This window comes from Arctopsyche grandis, chromosome 13 (genome assembly GCF_051622035.1).
Source record: "Arctopsyche grandis isolate Sample6627 chromosome 13, ASM5162203v2, whole genome shotgun sequence".
Classification (NCBI taxonomy): Eukaryota; Metazoa; Arthropoda; class Insecta; order Trichoptera; family Hydropsychidae; genus Arctopsyche; species Arctopsyche grandis.
Window position 1 is genome coordinate 12,732,672 of NC_135367.1, and position 12,047 is coordinate 12,744,718.

Genomic DNA, 12,047 nt, shown 5'->3' on the forward strand with positions numbered 1-12,047 from the left:
CGTATCTATATATATACTCTCATATTTGGGTACAACATGTCGATATGGTCAAATAATATTAGAGGAAAATTTTGAGACCTTGACATTCGTCAGACGAAAAAAAAATGAAACGACCAGAACGAGTCGAAAAGCGCGAAATTTAAATAACGATGACGTGTACAAATACGGACGCGACGAATCTTAATCCAACGCTTCTCAACTATTTAAAAAATATTATGTTTAATTTTTTCAACCACCAAAATTAGAAATATTTCCAGCCAATTCAATTTTACAACTTAAAATTGATATATCGAGTGTTTGAGTTTTCATATCAAATGCAGAAACACGGTTTTGATAATTGGATAGACGCCAACAGCTTGAGAAGCGGCGATTCTCCCACTTTAGTATGACGTAGCTTAGTGAACGAACCGTAATTTTGTTCCGGCAGCTATTCATTGTACATCAGTACGTTTGTTACTACAGAGTTGTTTAGTGTTCTTGACCCAATTTGGTATCCCGTAAATACACCAATTCCAGGTCTGTTGTTGCATCAATCTGCACTTAATTAAGGTGAAAACTCTATAAATATGCATTCTACCACATTATTTTAAAATAAGACTATTTACAGTTACTTTTTCTTTGTATTGGTAAATTATATGAGGCTTGTAAAAACGTGTATTTTAAGCATAATTTAATACATAGGTAGGTATGTAATTTTTATCATTTCGAAATATTTATTAAGTGTTAATTTTTCTGATGAAACTTTGTCCATCGTAGAAAAAAATTGTTATTCTTATTTTTTTGTTGCTCAATTCAGTTTATTTTCAATAAATTTGATGAATATGTGGTAAATATAAATTGATATTTTGAATTAGCATTGCAAATTTTGATCATTATGATTTCACATTATATGTATATTCAATCATAATTGGCTATTATGATTATTGTAACACTATTGATCTCTAATTAATTATGTTCAGTAAATATTTAATGTTATTTAAATAGGTTACACAATAAACATCACTCGCTTCTAAAATCTAATATATAATTTCGAAAGAGACTTTGTATGTAAGGTTTGTGTGGTAGAATCTGTGACGTTTAATTTAATAAAAAAACAATTGAATATTCAAATAAAATAACAGTATTTAAATAAATTTAAATAAAATAACAGTATTTTAATAAATTTAATGAAATGTTTACAATTAGATTAGCCATATTTTAGCGGTTTATATTACAAATACTGAGCGAAGCTGGGTAAAACCACTAGTTTACTATATGTTAATATTGGTGAAGTATTGTTTGAATATTCCAATAAAACGTATAAATATTTAGGTTTTTTTTCTTCATTCAGGTTCGATTATAATATTGAATTTTTTTACAGAAAAATGGCAGCTAAATCGTACATAGTAGATCTAAGATCTGACACATTGTCAAGACCAACTAATTCCATGAGGGAGTCTATGTCCAGAGCCGTAGTGGGAGACGACGTCTACGGAGAAGATCCAACCGTTAGCACTTTGGAAAAGAAAATTGCTATAATGTTAGGAAAGCAAGCAGCTCTGTTTGTACCATCGGGAACAATGGCGAATCTTATATCAAGTACATATAATTATCACTATATAAAACACTGCTTAATGTCTCAGATAGATAATAATATATTATCTTCCTTTTAATGAGGCTATACAATAGACTCGAAAGTTTGTTAGGTCAAATGTGATAATTTTTTTCTAACAGTATCTATACACATTCCAATACTTGTAGTAGATTGATTATAAAGAATTGTTTATTTTTTTCATTCAAGTTATGGTACATTGCAATAAGCGTGGTACGGAAGTGTTGGTCGGTGACAAGTCACACATATTCAAGTATGAACAAGGAGGAGCATCACAAATAGCTGGAGTTATGGTGACAACCCTGAAGAATGAAACGGACGGAACGTTCAATTTAGAAGACATGGAGCGACATGTTAGAGGGGAAGATATTCACGAGCCCAAGACTACAATGGTTGTCGTCGAAAATACCCACAATATGTGTGGTGGAAAGGTTTATACCGAATTTGAATTTTTTTTAATGAGCTTTTGTGACAAAACTTAACATATTTCTTTATATCATAGGAGGCTCTCATTTAATATTGAGTATGTATGTGTAATATTCTAACGGGAAATTTGATAGTGAGCTTATCTGTGTATTTGTTATATGGTGAGATCTTCTGTAATAATTATAGTATATAAATATTATTATCTGAATAACTGTCTTATTCATAACTTTTTATGTATATTTAATTGCCGGAAAGCTGATAAAAGTACACAGAACATAACAGTAAAGATAAGTACACAGAACCGCAACAGTAAAGACGTGATCTGAAATCTGGAAATCGTTACTAATAAGATATTTTTTTAATATTATGCTGTCTTCAAATTTAAAATATCGTTATACTGTAAAATAAGTATCGAAATAAAAAATTAGAAGCATAGCCTTTCCATTGTCATATCATCGTAAAATACCTTTAAAATGTGGAAGTCCAATTTTCAGTTCCGAAAACACTATTTCAATTTGACTTAATTCACAAATTGTTACTACTTCCTTTAATTCGATATGTCCAAAATCTCGGAAAAGCAAAATAAACGTATTACAGGCCACCAGTATTTTTAAATATTGTTAAACGCAGAACATTTAATTATTTATATTTAATGTTTTGCGAGATATTTCTCGAAACGAAGAAAATGTGGACTTCTGCCACTTTCAATTATAACGGTTCAATTGTTCATATCAGCTAAGCCAATTTTTTTTATGTAGATTTTTATTTTCTATCTGAAGTTAATCATTCATTTTTTCAGTTCATTTTTTATCATAAAACGTTCACAAAGATAATTTCCTTTGCACCGTACTTTTTATTATAATAGGAATAAGTTATATTAAAAAAAATAAAACATCTTCCTTTATAGGTTATACCAATGGATTGGATAGAAAAGTTAGCAACAGTTGCCAAAAAACATTCCTTAATTCTTCACATGGATGGAGCTCGTCTCTTCAACGCCACTCAATACCTCAACGAAGATCCGGTCAATGTCGTCAAACACTTTGATTCCATATCAGTTTGTTTCAGTAAAAGTCTTGGTGCACCGGTTGGATCAGCAATCGTAGGAAGCTTTAGCTTCATTAGGCAGTTAGTACAATTAGAATACCCGAACACACATAAAATACTTACCCTACTTATCACATGATATATTTTAGAGCTCGTCGTATGAGGAAAGTCTTAGGAGGCGGTATGCGTCAAGCCGGCGTGATAGCAGCTCCGGCTATCATCGCTTTAGATGAAATCGTTCCAGCGTTGATCGGAGATCACAGACGATTGAGATTCCTCGCTGAAGGTATTCATTATACATACTCATGTACACGCATTAAGGAAAATTAGATGCTAAATTTAATATTATTATTGTAGCTATTAATGCCATGCGAAGTCCGACATTCACCGTTGATCTGAAAAACCTGCAAACTAACATTTTAATGCTCGACATCGACCAAAAGTGCAGTGTCGTATCTAAAGCAGTCGTCGAGAGGCTACAGACGGTGACACAGGGCGAATTAGATAAAGGAGTTGTGACGCAAGACGGTGAAGGTATCATTGTGAAGATCATCGCAAGAGATGATAAGACTTTGAGAGTTACAACTTACTATGAAATCTCAGATATTGATATCAATTACACGATTAAGAAAATGGAATTCGTGTTTAAAGAGATGGAGTGCAGTAAAGGCTTCTTTGGATAGATGTTTTGAAAGATCTGTGTATGTATCTTAAAAAACTTTCTTCGAATAAATTATAATTTTTTTATAAGCTTTATGTATTTTTTGTTACGCTCACAATTGTTACTGTTATCATTTTTTGAATAAAAAATATTCACATTAAATTATTTTTCTCATTCTCCAATTCTCAACTAACTTTTTAAAGTTTTATTACCACTTTTGAGATTTTATTCTAAATCCAAGTTTGGAGTTAGAACAAAAATTTTCCAATTTTTTCAAAATGAGAGAGTCCAATTGATTACTTTCATAACAATTATTATATTATAGCAGCACCAAAACAATTTTAACACCCCAGTTTAACTGAATTTTTGGTTCAAGAGAATTTGCAGGTTGCAAATCATATGCCATCGATATTTGATAAATAAAACAACAAGTGTGTACATTGAAAAACCTTGTCAATTTTGGTCGATACAAGATAGGTAAAAAAAAAAATGAAACACCATTTGAAAATATCAAATATTCTATTTTCACCATATAAAAAAACAAACTTCATTTAGTATATGATACAGAATTAACATATGACAATTAGCTTATCATACATATTGAACATCTGTAAGGTATGTAACGATTAAGACAAAATTTTAAATAGCATTGTACGCCTGACTCAAGTACAATTGTATCCGATTGTGACCGAACGATTTATAATTCTGATAATACTGCATAATTAGAAGAGATATTTTCATATGCATATCATTGAAATTAAAAAGTATATGGATTCGACAAGCAAAAAATGAATATTGCGTTAATTATTTTTATCATTATTCCTATTACATTCTCTTTTGCCCAACAAAACTTCCACCGCTGCTGCCAGTGCTTATTCCGACACCACCAACTCCTATATTGGGAGCGTAAGCCGGAGAGAAAGTGTTTTCGGGCATGTCATCTCCACTCTCTTCAGATCCGTCAGATTCAAAAGTGTTATCAGGAATGTCGTACAGACGAATCATTGGCTTGTTCGGATCCTTCATGATGAGATATTTACCATCCTTTTGTTTCAAACAAATGTCAACAATGCAACGCAGAATACCCCAAGCGTTGTCCATGGACAGATTGATTTGCGCAGCCACTTCGCTCGGTTTGTACTGTTGAGTTCCGAGGATGACATGCCGCGAAGAATCGCGTACCATTGCTCGCGAAACATAACCAAATTTGATGTGGTCTGAGCCAGCTAATAGAGCCTGGAAATAAACACAACATATAATATACATATGTTGAAAAATATTAACGAGTAATAAGTAAGCATTTGATTTACATACTTGGACAGTCCATTTAGCAAGTTTGCATGCATTGTTCCGTAGCTCGTTGGCTAAAACTGCACCTCTTTGGGTGTCGAGTTTTTGACGCCATTCAACGCCATTAGCGGCTTTAGAGTCCCATTCGTTCAAAGCTTTCACCGTTAAGAATTGCAGTTCACCAGTCGGACCATATACAACTGCGTCATGCTCACATCTAGCCACTAATACCTGAAATAAAAGTTCAAAATTTCAATTGTAATGAAGAGGTTCAGTACTAATTCAATCGGTCATAAATGCATTTAAACAAATAATACATACAACATCATTATTCAGGTCCCATTTTCTATAGCGGTAACCGACAGAGGCTACTTCTCCCTCTTCATCTTCGGCTATGAAAGGATTCGGTTCAGGGAATTTAAAGCGAGCTTCGCCAGCTGCACTGCGTAATACTTGTTGGCTGAAATTATGATTGATGAAAGTCGCCTCGAGCGCCAAATTTTGCGGTGAGTTCAGAGATGTGCTTTCATCCTGTGGAGGCTCGACAGACGTCTCGTTGACAGTCAACAAATCAAATTCAGTTCCGTCGCGTTTATCCATAAAGACTTTGTCGCCTAAAATAAATAAGTATGTATAGTAAAATATAGACTATAAAAATCTAAAAATAAAGTGAAAAATCCTTACCAATCTTTTCAATGACAACATCCCAAGAGTAGTTTGATCGTGTACAGCACATAATAGTAGCTAAAATTGTATCTGTAGCATATACAGTACCCACAGTTTTAGATAGCTTACGGATGATAGGATCGTCAGTAGTTGTAACCTAAAATGCAATTATTTATAGCATTCGTTTTATTGTATTATTATAAATAAATAGTACACGATTCGTAATGTAATACTAACAGTGTGGAATATCCTATCAATCATCTGAAGAGGTTTTTCATGTTTCACATTGACACGATCGTACATTTTGTCATAGTACTCGAGAGTACCACAGCACGAAATGTCTTCACCTGTAATAAAATTAATTGTAATAAAATATTAAATTTGTATTAAAAAGAAAATAACGTGTATAATAAAATAAAATAGCACTACCATCTTTGACTCCTGGTAAGGAGAGCTTAGACAGCCGCAAGAAGTCCATCTCTTCGATGGTGACCCAGTCAGGTTTGACTGTGACGGAAGCGTCGCGAATCTTGTGCGGAGCTCCGCGAGGTCCCCATCGTTTCATACGTTTCGGATCACGTGGTTTTCCACGCCCCCCGAGAGGAGGCAAGCCACGACCGCGACCTCGCCCTCGTTGATTTCCACGGAATCGTCCACGTTGGTATGGTGGTCTCGGCTCGCGAGAAGTATCCACCAAGTGGAAAGTAGTTTCGTCTTCTTCATGGAAGTACGCATACTGATTACCACCTCCAAATTGAGATGTGTATTTATCTGGAACGAGACAAACAATGCCGATACAGATTATGCATATATTTTACACTAAATGTGTATAACAAAAATTAAGCCTGATTAATATAATTAGCTTCTTAGTAAGTAGATTGAGTATGACATAAAATTTTAGGATAAACATTATCAGAATATAAGTACAGCGTCTTAAATTAAATATTCATTGTGTATAAACATTTACAATGTAAAGTTGAAAGTTAGTTTGTTTATCAGTTATACAACTTTATAGTTTTCAATTCAGAATCATCAAATTTGGAACAGACAAGACTATTTTTGGAAGGAGTTTAAGCTTGAAGTCAAGGAGCCTTCAAACAAAATTTAAGCTATCACCCAACACTGGGAAATTCAGCTATCGTTAAATAAACAGAAATTTAGATACATGAGTAAAAAGCTTCTTATTACATATCAAAACAAACAGTACTTTAAGCAATCAAGTTCTATGATATTAAGCTTCACACAAATCGAAATGTAAGCGTCAGCGTTCTGTACTTATCGCATAAATGCCATTATTCATGTACACACATCACAGTTAGGTTATGTCACTCAGTCAAAAATTTGACATACTGGGGAGAAAATTGACAATTGTCAATAGGTTATGATACTGACTGGCATATCGTTTATCCTGCATGCAGGTCCAATCGCTGATCTTTCCCAGCCTGTCGCCCTTGCTGAAGGGCTGGTAAGGCATGTCGCGGAAGCGCGCCAAAACCTCGCAAGGACCCCATCCGAACGGGTTGTCCTGGATGACGGGAGCGTTGAAAGTGGCCACGCCCGAGTTCGACTCTTCGGCCGAGTTGGAGTCTTCGGGAGCGGCGAGCGCCGAGAGGAGGGGCGCCGCTCCGTTCTCGGCGGCGGCGGCTTCGGCGGCTTCGGCGGCGGCGGCTTCGGTGGCTTCGGCCTCCGTCTCTTCGAGCTGAGGCGAGGGCGTAGCCCCGGCCTCGGCCGGGGGCGCCTCAACGGTCGTGGAGTCCGACATGTGTGAGTCGAGCTACACCACGAGGGCACCGACACGCCGGGATGGTCGTAACCTCGCCACTCACACCCATCACTTTCACCGCCGCTTGACGTGGCATTCCGAATTTCATATTGCGGAATACTTGCTAATTCATCACAGAACATATTTTGTATTTTATTCAGACACGTCGTATTGAGATATATATATATATATAATACTTCAATAAATGAAATCAAATTTTAACTAGAAACAAAAAACCTAACTAGGTATTTATTGATTATATGAGCGCAACCGAGTATCGAGTATGTATACAAATTTACACTAACAGACAAATATGTACACGACAGGTAAATTAATTTGATTGGCTCGCCAAGAATCGAAGTAAATAATTTTCTGTAATTTGTGAAATTGCTTTATTTTCTATTTTAAATAATTAAAAATATTTAATCAAAATTTTCCTAACCAAATTCACCAAAAAAGACAATTTTTACACTGCAATGAACGCAAAAATTTCAATTGCCGTGAAAATCAACCCTGATTTTACCAAATAACTTTAAATATTTTCTTTTGTCCAAGTATATCCCAAATATTTAGGTATATTCTTCAATGTAGCGTCAATTACCTAAAGATAATTCATTTAACTGCCGTGCATTTGTTTGTGCTAGAGTAAGTGTGTATACTCGGTTTTGCCCATATGTATAACCAACTAGTATCCAAAACTATGTTGTAAACTCCGGTGGCTTTTACTGCAAATAAAATTACTTGACGGAAAATCGAAAGATGAAAAAAATTAAAGTCGATTCATCGACTCGTCGTTAACGTAGGTGCCATGTGCCAGGGTTACATTATGTTGAAAGAAATAGATAACCTCGACCTACGGTAACAACAATTCGACGGATCGATTTTAATTTTTCCCATCTTTCGACTTTCCTTGCAGTGACCCAGACCCTGTAAACTCCATTTAAAGAAGCCATTGAAGCTTTTAGTAAAATTTAAACTGAACTGAAAATAAATGAGTAATTTTTCTGACTGGCAACACTGTCATTAATTCCAAATTATCCGTCAAATGACACTCGAAAGCGTTGTTCATGTGGAAATGCTACTCATGTTTCAATAAACTAAATAAAAAAGATACTTCGATATGGGAAATGAGCAAGAGAAAAAATTCGTATTCAAAGTAGCTAAATTTGAGCACACGAGTAAATCCAATAACAAAAAAAGAGCATGGAGATCCCTCAAACAAATATTAACCATGGAACGAGCTCTCATCTGGCCAGACGATGCTGTACTTTGTAAGTGGAACATTCCAAAAATATTAATTAATTAATGCTGAACCTACATAAGCATGTTTCTTTATTTCAGACTATTCAATCAACGCCCCTCCATCATTTAAACCCAACAGAAAATACTCTGATATATCAGGTTTAATGGCGCCATATACTGATCCTTATTCCAAATTATTCTACGCAAATGTCGATGAGTATGCGACGATACAAAAACTGCCCATGGATATTTCGGCAGGATATTTACAATTAAGAGGAGCTAGCAGCATTATTTAAATAAAATATTCAAATAAGATTAAAATATTTATTTAAAAAAATTTAAAATAAAAAAAAACACTTATAGAACCAAATTTAATTGCCATTTCAAAACTGAATCATAATGTGTATCAAATAAACTTTCGACGTATAAAAAGGCAGCTTTTTTATTGGCGTTTCATTTTCCACCCCAACCCAAGAAGCCTTTGACAAAACCAGTCAATCCGGCACCTTGTTTCTTCTCATTGCCCATTTTGTCCTCCAATGATGGGAACTCTACGAAATTGCAAGCAAGATCGAAAAATAGTGGCTTGCACGGAATCGCTTCCATCTCCGGTGGCAATTTGAAAACATTGGGGTTCTTTGTAAGAACATTAGAATCTTCAGCATATTCAGTAAGCCTATCGACGAGTGGTTTCTTGTGTTTCTGTCGTTTTCCTGATTGTGTGACGGCTTCGTCATCCTCATCTGCCAAGATAGACTGAGCATGTGCTGAACATTTAGAGCTGATAATACTTTTCTTCAATGCTTCTAACTTCTCAGACAATTTTTTATCTTCTAACTTCTTTGAAAGGCAATCGGTAGCATAAGTGTTAGCTCTATCATAAAGTGCGAAAGCTTCGCTCCATCTCCGCAAAGTGAGCAACACTTCAGCAATATAGAAACACCTGAACGCCTTATAAGCTTTCGCAATCATCACAATTTCCTTTTGATAAACAGCATCATCTTCGAATCCGACAAGACTCTGCAATTCGTTGACAGTTTGCAAGATGATTTCATATAATCGAGTCAGATCGTGCGGTCGTACTTTTTTGCCCTCCAGCTGAGTTTTGTTTTCCAAAGCTTCTCTAGCTTGGTCCACGAGATATTGATTCCGTTCGATTGTTCTCGTGAGTCGTACGTAAGTTAAGTATGAAAGAAGATTTTGCACGCCTGGTAACGGTGCGCCTGAAGATGAGCGAAGTTTGGGGTCCATTTTGACCTCATCTTTAACTGCAGAGATAGCATCTTTACAATCCATAAGTGCGTTTTCGATAAGTTCGATCTTTGCTAGGCAATTGGGAGCTCGTTCAACGGTCTTATCAAGGTCTTGTAAAGCGAGTAAGAAGAGCCTGGTTTTTTCGGGCCGGACGGTGATGCGTCTGCCTCTCCATTCCACTTCTTGCAGTGAACCAACGCGGCTCTCCCTGATAAACAAAAAATAAATTATAAACCACATTATCAAGTTATCAAGATCAGATCAAGCAAATCTCTATATACAATATTTTGAAGTTTATATTTGTATATAATTTAAATCAATTAACAACCTAGCTTGAGCCATAAGTGCGTCCAAATTATCGACCATTCCTTGTCCACGCATTTGCAACAGATCATCAATCGCCGATTTATCTCCAATGTTATAAGCACAATAACGTAAACTCGGTGCTAGCTCATCAATCTAAAACGACGCACTTTATAAATACTGAACAAAATGTTTGATAAATTAATAATAACATCAACTGACGAAAACCTTTTGCTTATAAATTAATTGTTCATCTTCGGACAGAGTCGCCAGTAACTTTTCATATACGACTTGAGCCTTCTTAAGATTTTCGGCAGCTGGTTTCCACAACTGCAATTCGAAATGCAATGAGCCGTGAATCCATGCGACATATGCCTGGGCTTCCAGTTTGGTTCGGGCGTCACAGTGTGGACTCTGTAATGGTAAAAATAAATTAAAAAATATTAAAATAAGGTTCCAACGATTTCCGTGATACTTACATCGCACAGTTCTTGAAGTTGCAAAGCGTACACACACGCTTTCCTCAACCTGCTTACGAGATGGAAACGTTTACGAGGCTCAGTGTTTGACTCTTGTCTCAGTTGCATAGCGTGAGCCCAACAACGTTCGGCTAGAATTAGAGGAGCTCTTAGAAGCCGTTCATCAGCTCTGGCGGCTCCCAATAAGGCCACGGTAACATCTTTACGTTTGTAATGTCTACGATCACCCTGAAAAAGATTTAAATAGTGAAAATATTTTTATATACTATTATATGACTACTTTTTATAAAGTATAGAAATGACTTTTTTTCATATATGTACATACCTGCGGTAACTTTAGCACCTTTCTCAAGCGCTGAATTCGACGCGTACAATATCCTCTATAACGCTGATAGTCTCCATGCCTAAGACCGTGCTGTTGTTGTGCGTCTCTTATAATACGCAGAACTGATATATATATTTAAGGAAAATTTGCAACCACAATAATATTTCTTAAGATATTTCAAATTCGTTTAAATTTTGAACATTTTATATATAAATTTATATCTTTGGATTTAATCGTTAAAGACAATATCCTTTATATAGTATCTTTATGAAGATGTATTGACAGTACACACGGTTATGTATGTGTACTTCCATATTGTACAAGTTGGGTGAAAGTAAGGTTATATTGAAAGGATACTCTCGATGGTGAAGGTATTTGTTCTGGAGGGCTCTTCTTCTGGGGGCGGAGGCTGCGCTGGTGGGGGCTCCGAAGACTCCGGGGGCCCCGCGGGGGCCGCGGCCGCCTCGACACCTCGCGGCATCTTTTACACCTGACACAGACACAGTGACACGTCCAAACGACTAAGCACACATATTATCAGCCATCATCATTAATTTGTTAATTATTTGACATTACACTATTAATACAATACTTAAACTAATTTATACATTTAAGCCTTTAACTTAATTATTTTTATAATTAATAATAAAGTTTTTTTTTAGATTTGGATGTAATTCTTTTATAATTAATTAAAATATTTATTTATGATCAAATACAGCAAAAAATATTTTAATTCATTGTAATGAATGCAAATTTGTCCAATTATATATATAAAAACGAACGCGATGTGGGTATGTGCCGAAACGTGGAGACACAGCCAATCAAAATTGAGTTGTCAAGGAGATGCGGGAAAGCGTAGTAGTGGAAAAGTGGGGGGCTTGGAGCGTCATGTGACGTCAGGCCGAGTGACAACAGGCATGGGTAACACATACACACATCCACGAAGACACACACACACACATATTCATTCATCATTTCGAACGGGTTGGATCGGTGAGCGT

General features: G+C 35.7%; 4 protein-coding genes across 6 annotated transcripts; 2 read left to right on the plus strand and 2 right to left on the minus strand.

Annotated features, from left to right (window-relative positions):
• The first annotated feature begins 376 nt into the window (after positions 1–376).
• On the plus strand, positions 377–3,770 carry LOC143921178 (uncharacterized). 2 transcript variants are annotated; one of them, XM_077444350.1, is made up of 6 exons: positions 377–549; positions 1,361–1,578; positions 1,781–2,022; positions 2,925–3,145; positions 3,214–3,350; positions 3,422–3,770. In XM_077444350.1, exons 2-6 carry the CDS (start codon positions 1,365–1,367, stop codon positions 3,745–3,747), a joined length of 1,140 nt encoding a protein of 379 aa, XP_077300476.1. In that variant the 5' UTR covers positions 377–549; positions 1,361–1,364; the 3' UTR covers positions 3,748–3,770. The 2 variants fall into 2 exon arrangements, with proteins under 2 accessions (XP_077300476.1, XP_077300477.1); XM_077444351.1 differs by having other exon boundaries at positions 377–516.
• Positions 3,771–3,810: 40 nt separating this feature from the next.
• eIF3d1 (eukaryotic translation initiation factor 3 subunit d1) lies at positions 3,811–7,535 on the minus strand. Its single transcript, XM_077444349.1, has 7 exons — positions 7,074–7,535; positions 6,111–6,452; positions 5,919–6,028; positions 5,700–5,838; positions 5,337–5,629; positions 5,040–5,246; positions 3,811–4,961 (listed from the first exon to the last, which is right to left on the minus strand). The coding sequence occupies exons 1-7, from the start codon at positions 7,441–7,443 to the stop codon at positions 4,551–4,553; spliced, it is 1,872 nt and encodes a 623-aa protein (XP_077300475.1). The 5' UTR covers positions 7,444–7,535; the 3' UTR covers positions 3,811–4,550.
• Positions 7,536–8,473: 938 nt separating this feature from the next.
• LOC143920930 (INO80 complex subunit C) lies at positions 8,474–9,117 on the plus strand. Its single transcript, XM_077443967.1, has 2 exons — positions 8,474–8,714; positions 8,785–9,117. Exons 1-2 carry the CDS (start codon positions 8,564–8,566, stop codon positions 8,979–8,981), a joined length of 348 nt encoding a protein of 115 aa, XP_077300093.1. The 5' UTR covers positions 8,474–8,563; the 3' UTR covers positions 8,982–9,117.
• Positions 8,996–11,592, minus strand: Srp68 (signal recognition particle 68). Of its 2 annotated transcripts, none has more exons than XM_077443966.1 (6): positions 11,404–11,592; positions 11,047–11,168; positions 10,722–10,949; positions 10,471–10,656; positions 10,268–10,398; positions 8,996–10,147 (listed from the first exon to the last, which is right to left on the minus strand). In XM_077443966.1, the coding sequence occupies exons 1-6, from the start codon at positions 11,525–11,527 to the stop codon at positions 9,139–9,141; spliced, it is 1,800 nt and encodes a 599-aa protein (XP_077300092.1). In that variant the 5' UTR covers positions 11,528–11,592; the 3' UTR covers positions 8,996–9,138. The 2 variants fall into 2 exon arrangements, with proteins under 2 accessions (XP_077300092.1, XP_077300091.1); XM_077443965.1 differs by having other exon boundaries at positions 9,038–10,147; positions 10,265–10,398; positions 11,404–11,569.
• Positions 11,593–12,047: the final 455 nt, after the last annotated feature.

Excerpts from the sequence above, each read along its gene's own strand:
- LOC143921178 (XM_077444350.1), top strand. The coding sequence starts at position 1,365 with ATGGCAGCTAAATCGTACATAGTAGATCTAAGATCTGACACATTGTCA. Across the intron at positions 1,579-1,780 it reads AATGGCGAATCTTATATCAA|TTATGGTACATTGCAATAAG; the intron begins GTACATATAATT and ends TTTTCATTCAAG. Across the intron at positions 2,023-2,924 it reads ACAATATGTGTGGTGGAAAG|GTTATACCAATGGATTGGAT; the intron begins GTTTATACCGAA and ends CTTCCTTTATAG.
- eIF3d1 (XM_077444349.1), bottom strand. The coding sequence starts at position 7,443 with ATGTCGGACTCCACGACCGTTGAGGCGCCCCCGGCCGAGGCCGGGGCT. Across the intron at positions 6,453-7,073 it reads GCAGGATAAACGATATGCCA|ATAAATACACATCTCAATTT; the intron begins GTCAGTATCATA and ends GTCTCGTTCCAG. Across the intron at positions 5,247-5,336 it reads GGGACCTGAATAATGATGTT|GTATTAGTGGCTAGATGTGA; the intron begins GTATGTATTATT and ends CTTTTATTTCAG.
- LOC143920930 (XM_077443967.1), top strand. The coding sequence starts at position 8,564 with ATGGGAAATGAGCAAGAGAAAAAATTCGTATTCAAAGTAGCTAAATTT. Across the intron at positions 8,715-8,784 it reads GCCAGACGATGCTGTACTTT|ACTATTCAATCAACGCCCCT; the intron begins GTAAGTGGAACA and ends TCTTTATTTCAG.
- Srp68 (XM_077443965.1), bottom strand. The coding sequence starts at position 11,527 with ATGCCGCGAGGTGTCGAGGCGGCCGCGGCCCCCGCGGGGCCCCCGGAG. Across the intron at positions 10,399-10,470 it reads AATTAATTTATAAGCAAAAG|ATTGATGAGCTAGCACCGAG; the intron begins GTTTTCGTCAGT and ends GCGTCGTTTTAG. Across the intron at positions 10,148-10,264 it reads CTTATGGCTCAAGCTAGGTT|GGAGAGCCGCGTTGGTTCAC; the intron begins GTTAATTGATTT and ends TTTGTTTATCAG.